Below are 12,116 nucleotides of genomic sequence, written 5' to 3' on the forward strand. Positions count from 1 at the left end.
TATATATATATTAATATATATTAATATATATATATATATATATATATATATATATATATATATATATATATATATATATATATATATATAATGTAATCTTATTAATCTGACTTTGCTACTTTCATAATTTGATACGTCATTGAAAAAGCTTTATCTATACAAATCTGCATTTTTAATTTATAGTAAATTTAAATACTTTTAAGTTGTATTTTAGTCACTATTTTAGAATGTACTAGCATGTAATTTGATGCATTCTAATACTGGTTTTGATCAATGTTGTTCTTTGACTTTTTCCCTTAAATTATTGTTTAAAAATCTCCCGGACAGAGTTCCATCACTTCAGTTCACACTTTAAAAATATTTTGCAAGATAATAATCAGAAATTTGTGACTAGGTTCCAGGACTTCCTCTCACTGGTTATATTGCTGCCAGTGATTTATCATTTCTGTAAGCAAACCCTATTTCAGTTTTTAAACTTTTCATTTTGCAATGAACACCCATGTTCTTGACTTCTTTCCCAATCATGAATTAAAAATATTAGTTGAAATTGATTGGAAAAAAAAAGGCAAGAGGTAACCTTGCCAACCATGAAAAGCATACCAACTCCGCCAACCCTGCGATGAGACATGGGGTGTTCCTGGTCAACTGCTTAGCCAAACTATGACAGGGCAACAGTCATGGCCAAAAGTCTTGTAAGACATGTTTCAAATTCCATTTAAAACGTCTGCTTAATACCACACTTTTTGTACAAGACAGATTCAAAGCTTCAACTCATTAACAAGCTTTTGACCATGATAACCCTCTGGTGATATAGTTTAGCTGAGCTGGAGAATTAACTAATGAAACATCACAACATAAGGTCAAGAAAAAAATCTATGGGCTTGTACAATTTAATTAAAAGAAAAAGTAAAAGATGAGCTATTGAACATTAACAACATTCCTAAATACGAGTTTGAACATCTCCAGTTGTGCCAAAGTTGTACATCTTCATTTGTGTAACAAAGACAAGAAAAACCCTTTACTTAAAATGAGTAATTTGCAAAACTATAGTACTTCCAATCTCAGAAAAAAAAAAAAAATCCCAACCCTTCAAGTACTTTAATTCACAAAAGTTGCTTCTTTATTTTAGTCATCTGACTCAATACTTGTGCTAACAAATGTTTGGATTTTTAAAACATACAATATTTTCATTACTTTTCAATGGATTTTGTGATCTTCAATACTTTGTTCTCAAAGGCAACTGGTGAATTGCTATTTTTTCCTTTCCTGAAATTGGACAAAGTAAAACAAATGTATCACAACATGCTTCAAAAAGGCACTCGATTTATCACTGGGGTTTCGAAGATGAACAATCTAGTGTATAATTTATATATCTGCAATCTAACAAAAAAAAATTATATAATTGTAACTGCATTAACGCTGCTTAAATTGACGAAGTTCAGTCTGCTCTAAAACAACAAACAAAATAGTGCAAACCCACATAGGAAATATAAAAAAATATGTTTTTACCAATTTTCTGTTTTTTCTTATTTTCAATGTATATACAGTTCTTTTGTTTCCATCTTTTCAAATTTATGCATCAATGATGTAGTTAGGATGAACAACAAGCATTGGGTCTTCTTCTTCAACTTCAGCGGTCGATCCTTTCAGTCCACTGCGTGTCAGAGGAATAATCACTTGATCCTGAAAAAAGAAATTTAAAAATTAATACATTAGCATATCTTTCTTTCACTCTTTTATTCTATTTTTCATAGAAAGAAAAGAGATAAAAATAAAAATAGTAAAGCTATGGCATCTGCCTGAAATAAAGCATCAAACAAAGCAATAACGATAAAAGCCTAAAACCACATCTTCCATCAGCTTTCAGAAAACTCACATGGTAGGTCAGCCTATCCAACACTTTCTCGACCAGCATTTTCTTCTCAATAAGCTCAGACTCAGTCTCGATGTCTCCACTGATCTCATTCAGGTACCAGTTAATGACAGCTGAGCGTCTTAACCCAGCTGTCTCTGAGCTCTCTTCTTCTTCCATTGTTGCTTCCTCCTTCCTCATGTGCATTATCAGGAGGTTGGACATGTTGCGGTATGACTCGTAAGATAGTTTCAGCTTCTTCTTTTTGAGGATATCAGAATCAGTTGCAGACTCCTCATGACCTATTTGTGAGAGGGAAAGGAAAGAGATTAGTAATGTATTCTTATTCATTAATTTTTTCATTCTTTCTTAAGAACAATACATAAAATAAACAACCTACTGTAAAAACAATATATAAATCTCATAAACCATAGTTCACTTGGCATTACCATTGATTTGTCCATTTGGTGCTACGTTCTCATCAGCCTCCATGGGTTCATCCACCTGTTGTTCCTCCTCTTCTTCCAAGTGAACATCTGGTTGTTCAACACGAATAATAGACTTGTTCAATAATCTGAAAGCTTCCTTCACGTGTTTTGGTTGAACCTGTAATAGGAGCATTTTTTTCTTTTAATTATAGAAAATGTGAAAAAATTAAAACAAAAACCCTCATCTAGTTGCTGTTTTCAACAGAAAATGTATTTCAATATGTTGCCTTGTTTTAGAAAATTATTCATATCACAAACCAAATCAGAAATCTAAACATTTACCATTTCAGTCTATTGTAAGCACACCTTGTGGGGGAAGGGCCCCCTATAAACAAACTAATCAAATGACATAAATACAACAATCTGTCAATTCTTAACTGACCTCATCAGAGCAATGCATTCTGGCCATGCCCTCAGACAGACGGATCATAGACTCGAGCTGACGGACCGTAATACGCCATGAGGATTTAGCAGCTCCAGAGCAATCACGTTGGCGGAGGTTGCGGTACTGCTCAACCAGGTATTCACTTGCTTCCTGTGGTAGAGTTGAATTATATTAGCAATCTTGGATTGATTCAATTAAGAGTAATAATGTGGAATTCATATCCATTCTATTGATTCTTTGTTTCTCAGTCGAGGAGGAGGAGGTGGAGGAGAAGAAAAAAACCATACCTAAAGGGAAAAATTTTGTAAAAGGAAAATCAATCACCTGAGCCAATATAGAATTAACACACAAATTAATTTTTCATATTCGCACACATTTTATCATGACTCACCTTGTTAATCTTTGGCTTGAACTGTCGAGCAAACATGATGTAGCGCTGGATCTCCTCAAGGGCATAAGTCCTTTCAATACTCTCCTCATTGCGGCTGTGCAAATCAACGATTCTTCTTGCAATGGCATAGTCTGTTACCTGTGATATTTATTTAATTTAGAAAACAGGTTGTTGGTATAAAGGCTATATTATCTATGATGCTCTTTCCTAACTTTTCAGCAAGGGTTGATAAAGGTCTCTATGAATCTATTACCTTTAATTAAAGTTAAACAATTAGTGACTAACCAGGGTGATTTTTGAATTTCTTAAAGCAAGCAAATCCATAACAGAAATGAGACTCAAGTTTATAATTAAAGCAAAATCATAAACTGTTTATACTGGGAAAGGTTGAAAAATTAAACATTATATATCATAGAATAAAACAGGAAAATACAATACTACAAACCTCATTACACTCATCGACAAGGATGAAGAAGAGATCAAAACGTGACATGATGGGTGCAGTGAGGGTAATGTTCTGCCGGAGGGACTTTGTGCGGTCATAACGGCCACCAATGGGGTTGGCAGCAGCCAGGATGGAAGTACGGGCATTCAGTGTGGCTTTTACACCAGCCTGTAGAAGAATGGTTTCATATCATTGAGAACAGAAAGGGAGTTCTGGCATGGTTTAGATAATCATCTAATATGATTTTTGTGCAATTTGAGATTCATTTGAAAGACTTGTAATCTTAGCCTTATATAGGTGAGAGAAAGGAAGAGAACTCTATTTGTAACACAAACCATACATATATTGTTATTATCAATAATACAATGTGCCTCATACAAACCTTGGTGATAGAGATGGTCTGCTGTTCCATAGCTTCGTGAATGGCCACCTGGTCCCGTACATCCATCTTGTCAAACTCATCAATGCAACAAACACCATTGTCTGCCAACATGAGTGCACCTGCCTCAATTACAAACTCGTGTGATTCTTCATCCTTGACAACAGCAGCTGTGAGACCAGCTGCTGAGGAGGCCTTGCCAGAGGTGTACACAGCACGGGGGCTGAAGTCAGACACCTGTTGGAGGGAAAGGGAAGGTTGGTTATTCAAATGTAAATGCTTAAAGCAGCTGAAGGACTGCAAGGGAGGGAAATCTGCAATCAACTACCTTTTTAAGTACAGCTGTGGGGAGAGAAGGATTTTGAAGTCTGGGGAGGAATTCTGAGATGGTGCAGTTAAAATTTTCAATGCCAAGTTCTTAAGAAAGATTGCAGAAGTTTAAAGTTGTGGGGGTATGGCGTATTCCAAGGGCCTTTAATGGAGATGTATAGGAAATAAACATAATTATTTTCCTTGAAACTTATTGGGAGAAATTCCTTACACAATACATATTTATCTTTCATCTACACCACACAATATTAATGAACTAAAAATCTATACTAAATTATATCTTCAGTAAAAACATAGGCCCTCAAACAACAAACCTGCTTCAAGAACTGTGACTTGGCAGTAGAAGGATCGCCAACAATGCAAACATTGATGTCACCACGGAGAGTAGTGCCTTCCATTGTGGTCTTTGGGACTCCACCAAACAACATAAGTAAGATTCCTGATTGTAAATTGAGTTAGGTGTTAGTAAAGTAAAAAAGACGACGGAAAAAAAAAATTGTAAGAAAATATTATAGGTAAATTCACAACAGACAAAAGTATACAAAAACTGGAACCTGCAAAACTTGGTCTCACCTCTCTTGACTTCATCATTGCCATGAACAGTAGGGAAGAGTGAAGAAATGAGATTCTGGTAAAGGTTCTTGTCTCTGGACATTTCATAGACTTTGTTCCACTCAAGCTCTGTCATCTGTTTCTTAATGCCTTCAGCTGTCATCTCCTCACCTCTGATCTCCTTTCCACCAAACTGAGGGATTTCATTCAGTGAATTAGGCAAGATGAGAGTGAATTCAATTAATGTCTCCTTTCTTCAAAGTTGGTAAAATTTTAGTTCAGCTGTGATACTGAACACTAAAAAATCATACAAATTTCCCCAATATGAATGTTTTGCTTGATAGCTTGAATATAATAAAACACAATATCATTAAAAAAAATACAGGAGTAAAAAGGGTCTTCTTTCTTTTATCCTAATAATTCCATGAAGTTACTCTTTTCCAAGGAGTCTATTTCCATTCAATTGTAAAAAATTACATTAAATCACGTAAGATTCAGCACAAAACAGAGTTTATGCCTGTATACTAGCTACCTTCCACTTAAAACAATCTAAAATCCCTTCCAGAATACAAACAGATTTTGTCTAAACAATGACTAAAAAAGGGACAAGTAGTTAGGGGGGAGCTATACATTACATTATACTTAACCTACTGATACCAGGAACATGCACAGTCCACTGCAGTTTTGTTTGGGCAATGATGTGCTTAGTCACCAAGAAGTCTATTACCTAGCCTATCTGACCTTATCTGTTTACACCATTCCATAAATTTGTGAAAAAGGTTTCATTCCTAATAATACTTACAATTATTAAGGTTAAGTATCATTGATATCATTACTAAATGCATTAAAAACACTTGAATCAATATAAATATAACCTTTAAGAAACTGAGTAAAATGTTGAAATTAAGTAGGGTTAATAGATGACCCCTTGGTGCCTAGGCATTTGTGGAACCATGCATGTATAAACTAAATACATAATCACACTGAACATAGTATGCATACATGCCATCCTGGCATCAACAGGTTCAACTATGCAACTTCATCAAATATGTGAATTCAAAAAGCAATACCAACCTTGGGGTTAGTAGGTGTGATGGAACAAGCCAGGAAAGCCATTTTGTAGTTAAGGTCACGTACACCAAGAGCTTTGAGACCTGTAACACCTTCACTTTCATCACCTGAAAAAGAGATAAGAACATTAACCCAATGTCAAAGGAAAAATGGTGAGTTCCCTTTGGCAATGCTTGGTTAAATGTTTCTACACATAGTTGGCTCTGCCAATGCTGGGCCACAAAGGATCTTGCGACCTCACTTTTCTTTGAAAAAGCAGGAAAACGCATTATTTTACTAATGCTATCAAAATTGATACTTATTTTTGTTATAAACAATTCCTATATTGCTACTGGCATTACTAAAAGCAGTATTAAATATTAGAAAATACTATTGAAAATTAAGGAAAAGGGTAAACAGGTGACCAGGTAGTTCACGTAATTGGCTCATTGGGGACTTAGTACTTGTGGAGCCATCTATATATAAAAACAATTAGTAAATTCAACACACACAATGGGCAATGGCATATACGTACATGCCATGCCCGGCAGCTTGGGGTTAATAGGAACTCTCAGAGACTCGAGGTAACTGTATGGAGAGCTTCTTGATTAAGTACAAGAAAATTTGTTTGTGATACATAAATTAACTAATAATACAAATAAATAATTATCTTGGTTATAGAGAGAGGAAAAAAAAAAAAAAAAAAAAGAGCACAAGCCTTTAAAAATGGATATACATACATATAAAATAACCAGAAATAATTGCACTGAATATGGAGTAAAGAATTATATTTCAGCATACCAAGTATTTATATACAAATGAAAGCAACAAGAATGTAAAGCCTTTCAAAAGGAACTTACAATATTTTAGTTATTAGAAATTAAACAAAATATTAAACAAAAAGTAAGGTGCTTCAATCATCACCACTTAACCAAATTAAAAAACTAGGAACTTTTTGTTAGAACCCGATGAGTAGTAAACCAATCCATAAATCATTTCTCAGCAAAATTATTCATCAAAAATAAAAATAAAAATAAAATACAAATTTGTATGACCATCTCAAGATTTCAAAAATCAAACAATCTTAAAACACTCACCTTTATGTCTGGCAGAACTCTCAGCCCTTGCACCTGGTAAGTTGATGGCAGCAACATCAGGAACAACAATCAAAGTACCAGTGAAATCACATCTGTCTCCAGCCTGGGCCCTCTCCACAGCTTCTGCTCGCACCACAACCTCCACGCTATTGAAGGTAAAGACAAATTTTTAAAAACGTTTTGCCATAATTTTTAAAGAAATTGTAATTCATCTAATGGTATGGAAACATCAGGTTTATACTAGTTTTTGTATTTCATGTTATGGTTCATTTTGCTTAGTTCACAAGGGATTTAATCATGAATCTCATTATTTTTCTGTTCATGCTTTATGGACTACAGATCTGCAAAACATTATAGTAATGTAATATATAGTTGAGTAAGACCTTAATAAAGCCCATTTTCTTGCCCTAAGGAATACTAGAAAATATATATTCTAAAAATTCTCTCACACTTGGTCAAACTTGCTTGTTTTACTTAACCTTTAAAAAATTATTCTTTATGTTTAGAAACATAATTTTTTCACTAAATCTTATCAATAAAGTAAAATAAAATAAAAGTTTTGCCTATAAACAAAATAACACACAAAAGAATGTTTCACCACCACCAACCAAAGTTTCACCTCACCTCCGTGGAATGCAACCTCGGGGAAGCTCAGCTTGGATCTCCTGGATGCGCACTTTCTGGAAGTCAACAAAGCGACTCTTGTTGGTGTCAAGCATGAAGCGCTGTCGATTGCTGCACACAGGGTTGCGGCAGATGGTGGGCTGGGTGTACTGGGGAGAAATGCAATTTTTTTTTATTATAACAATGATAGTAACATTACTGGTAATAATAATATTACTAACAATAACACACTAAACTAAAGTATTTCTGGGATTTGCTATGAAAGAGTTTTTGAGAGAGAGAGAGAGTGAAAGAGTGCGAGAGAGAGAGAGAGAGAGAGAGAGAGAGAGAGAGAGAGAGAGAGAGAGAGAGAGAGAGAGAGAGAGAGAGAGAGAGAGAGAGAGAGAGAGAGAGAGAGAGAGATACAAAGTTTACTATTACAAACTAAACAAAATGCTTTTCTACTTATAGAAACAACAATCCTGAAACTTACCTTAAACTGCTGTTCCACATCTTTAATGACGCTCTGGCAGTCCAAGCATACAAAAGTTCCTGCTACCAGTTCTGGATGCACTGGGTGAGTTCTAACGACCTGAAATATTTAATACACATTTTAGTGCCAAGAATACTTAAAGTCATTACCAAACATAAATTATATTTGAGTTGTAAGGGGTTGCACTACCAAAAGTATTATCTATCAATTATACAAAATATAAATTATTATCAAATTATTAGTTCTTTCAGCCTATTCATACTGTTGTTTTCAGTATCAATAATAAATTTTGCATCCAAGACAAGTTATATTATTTTTCATATAATCACTTTTATTCTTTTAGAGAGAGAGTTGCAGTTGCTTATTTGTTGTGACATTCAAATGAATAGTTCATGAAGAAAATTTTATAAACATAAAATAGAATACACACAAAAAATATATATATTATGCCATCTTCTGGGGGAGAGAGAGAGAGAGAAAAAAAAAAAAAGCTTATTGCACAAACTCACCTGTCCAGAGATACGGACAAGAGTACCAATTTTGTGTGTGATAAGCTCACGGATCTTGTGCCTTGTGGGGACATCAATGAGACTGACATAGTATTCCTTCTCAACAGCAACTTCAGCATGATCACGTACAAAGTTGCGGACAGCACGGCAGACAAAGGGGTAGACTCTGGGGGGGGTAAGGAAAGTGATAATGAGGAGGTAGATACTAACAAAAAGAAAGACTATTAATTCTGGTTATCATACTAAAAAGTGCAACAGCAATGTAGCAAGTATATGTATCAGAGATCAATACTTAGTGATGGGAGGAAATGTAGTTTGACATTAGGTTCAGGAAGACTGTAGAGAGAAATGGCTAGTTTTAATCAATGATCACTGAAAATTATAAAATACAACAGTTCTGCAACTTGGAATGATGATTCCCTGAACAGCGGGAATCACAAAGAGAAGAAAGACAGTAGGAATACCACAGCATGGAAAAAATTAACCCTTTTATATCCATTTCCCTGTGGCTATAGGAAATTCCCTAATTTTGCACTTGTTTCATTATTCTCTCACCTATAATACTCCTCAACAATGGTGGTGGCCAGGTTCTGGTTGTACTTGTCAATATCGGTGAAGGAGACCTCTAGTGTGTTGCGCTCAGGCTTGACCAGGTCCCGTGCGTCTTCCAGGTACTTGACTTCTCCATCCTCTTGAAATCTTGGTTTGAGAAAAGTTAGTTAATCAAATGAGATTTATCACTTATATGAGACTAAATCAATTGCCGCACCAAAGTCAATGAACTGGTTGTGTTTTAAGTGAAAGTTGGGAAATATGTACAGCTTAATACAATAATAAATAAACAAAAGAATGATTACCTTGATTTGTATACCAATTATCAGCATCAATTCGCTCTAGCTTGGCATGTCTATACAATGAAGATTAACCAGTAACTTTTAACATATTAATTTCAAAAATCTAATTTTACTCACACTAATGCACATTCTCAAAAATGTATTTACAAGAAAATTCTATGCACTTATGTATATACTACATTTTCCAATAATGTTCTGAATAGACCTGCGCATTTATAAAAAATATAATTCACAGAGTGACAGACATGCAACAATATACATGCAAAGAGATGTAGGTATACATATAAAATTGTATATATACAAATGCCCATACATAGGTGTGTGCTATCTACATAAATAAGTCTTCAAATATAAACAAACATATGGATGAGTTTTTAATAATTTGCTTAGTCAAACCAAATAAATTACTTATAAATATAAAGGTGAATCTAAGGATGCATCCACTGATTTGCCACCTCTAGTGCCTTGTGCAAGATGCTCCAGAAAAGGCTAACAAATTTCCATGTACATTCTGGCACATTATAAAAGCCAATTTTTAGTTCCACAAAGCCATTAAACCTTTCAATTATCATTTCTTGTTCCAATTATTCACAATGTAATAAGCATTATCTGTTGTTTTCTGTCACCATCAGTTTATGTGAAAGTATTGGTATTTGTTTATGAAGTGATCTCACCTCAGAAACTAAGTCCCTATTTCTCTAGCTACTCCTGGGGCTCCACAAACTTTGCCATAAGAACAATAAACCTTCCTAACCCAAGGAGTGTGCAGAGCCCACCAAATCCTGTATTTCCCTATCGGGGGCCTTGCACCCAACCATCACCAGAATGAAGTGTATTCACTCTCCATGCAACATTTATCACTCCTATTTTCAATTCTGATATTATTCTTTGTGTGCACCAATTATGTGACATATCAATTAATACAGATTTATTCTCTCTTTATGAGTGTCATTAGGTTTTCCCTAGCTTAGTGCAGTCATTACATAAATGCATACTTCATGTTGCCCAACTTTTATCAAGTTGTGAAGAAAATACCATACATGGAGTGTCTTAAATTTCATCAGTCTCACCATCACAGGCAACATCTACCTTGTATCCTATGGCTATGTGAAACAAACTATACCTTCATGAATGTCTAAAATTTATCTTGCATGAATATACATAGCTTAAGTTTGTCAATTTGTTAAAGTTTGCAAAGAATCTTCATGTATTCATGGCTGGGTAGAGTATACCCTGCCTGGCATACGGTGGTTTCTTTGTCTAGGATGGTGGTTGGGGGTATACAGTTGTATTTAACTATATACCGACCAATCTTTGTATATCATATATTATACCCCAAAATTTCCCCGATACCATTCATGCCCTCCCCTGCTCTCTATATGTATGGGTAGTGGAGAGAGAGGAATCCACTGATACCAATGTCATCGTGATTGATCAGGTGATGATATTCTGAATATCTACCCAAAGGTATTCTCAGCAATTAAGAATGTTTTCTCACCAGACGAGATTTTCTGGTCCCTTCTTAAGTGCAGCTTGATGCGAGACGTCACGAAAACCATACTAGATATTCGTTACTGAGGGATGCACCTTCCAAACCAGTGCATCATGCAAACCCAAACTATTTATTCTCTAGGTAGGAGGATAAGCCCCCCTGTAGCCCCCTTTATTGGCGCTTCCTGCTAACTTAAAGGAAACGGACAACAGGAACTCTGGCCGTGAGGGTGTTGTGGACGCAAGTCAGTGCAGTAATGTGCCTCGAACACTTCCGTCATTTCACAGTAAACACGTGGCCGCTGCAGCTTTACCAGAGTTATTTATGACTATTTTCCTACAAGACGGCGGTGTCCATTTCCCCCTAATTCTGTGCATCGCTCTCGGCAACTTTAACCCCATATCAAGACACATCAAGCCATTTAAAGGCATTTCAAGACGTATGAGAATAATGTATCGTAAACCACAGCAGGTCAAGGAGATCGTGAAATTATCAAAAATAGAGCCAAAAAATCTGACATTTGGGGACGAAAGGCGAAGATTAATAAATACGAGAGAAACCAAAGGACAATTTGTGCTTACGAAGTCTAGAGGATTTACGTGAAAAGGTCAGAAATGCGGCAAAAGCAACACTATAATAAATACCCGAGGGAAAGAAAGGAAATAGAACGACAAAAACAAGAATTAAAGAAACAAAGAGAGAAACACTTTTCGACTACCTAAAACTATTCCAAACTTATTTATCGTCGACATTACTTAGCGAAAATGTCCTAACCCAAACCACAATAGGAAAGATTAGGAAGAGAGGAGAAACAAGACCACACGAAGAGAGAGAAAAAGGAAAACATAAATAGCAACAATGAAGTGAGAAGTTCGAGAACTTCGACGGAATTTCCTTCTCTCTCTTTTATCTACTTACTCCTCAAGGAAATCCTGGAAAAGCTTCTGACAGCGATCTCCTACTTCGTCCTTCACGTGGGTCTGTCCGGTCTGTGTCTCGGCGACATCCATGGCTTATTTGCGGGCGAAAAAGGCGAGAAAAAAGGACGAGAAAAATCCACGCGATGTTCTGTGTTTCGGTCCTTCGTCCTGTTGCCGCTTTTTGGCGCGAACTTTTAGGGTGTCACGTGACCGATGGGAATGGCTGTTCCGTTCGCCTCCCCGCGAGTTTTTTAAGGATTGGGGCTATTTTGGTCC

The 12,116-nt window shown here is 35.6% G+C and overlaps 1 protein-coding gene across 1 annotated transcript; it reads right to left on the reverse strand.

Annotated features, from left to right (window-relative positions):
• Window positions 1-876: 876 nt before the first annotated feature.
• Mcm6 (minichromosome maintenance 6) lies at window positions 877-12,031 on the reverse strand. Its single transcript, XM_027352547.2, has 16 exons — window positions 11,839-12,031; window positions 9,130-9,273; window positions 8,575-8,740; window positions 8,066-8,164; window positions 7,594-7,742; window positions 6,970-7,115; window positions 5,897-6,000; window positions 4,844-5,015; window positions 4,585-4,709; window positions 3,944-4,177; window positions 3,562-3,729; window positions 3,117-3,254; window positions 2,723-2,875; window positions 2,302-2,458; window positions 1,877-2,154; window positions 877-1,683 (listed from the first exon to the last, which is right to left on the reverse strand). Exons 1-16 carry the CDS (start codon window positions 11,928-11,930, stop codon window positions 1,573-1,575), a joined length of 2,436 nt encoding a protein of 811 aa, XP_027208348.1. The 5' UTR covers window positions 11,931-12,031; the 3' UTR covers window positions 877-1,572.
• Between the last annotated feature and the right edge of the window lie 85 nt (window positions 12,032-12,116).

This window comes from Penaeus vannamei, chromosome 4 (assembly GCF_042767895.1).
Source record: "Penaeus vannamei isolate JL-2024 chromosome 4, ASM4276789v1, whole genome shotgun sequence".
Classification (NCBI taxonomy): domain Eukaryota; kingdom Metazoa; phylum Arthropoda; class Malacostraca; order Decapoda; family Penaeidae; genus Penaeus; species Penaeus vannamei.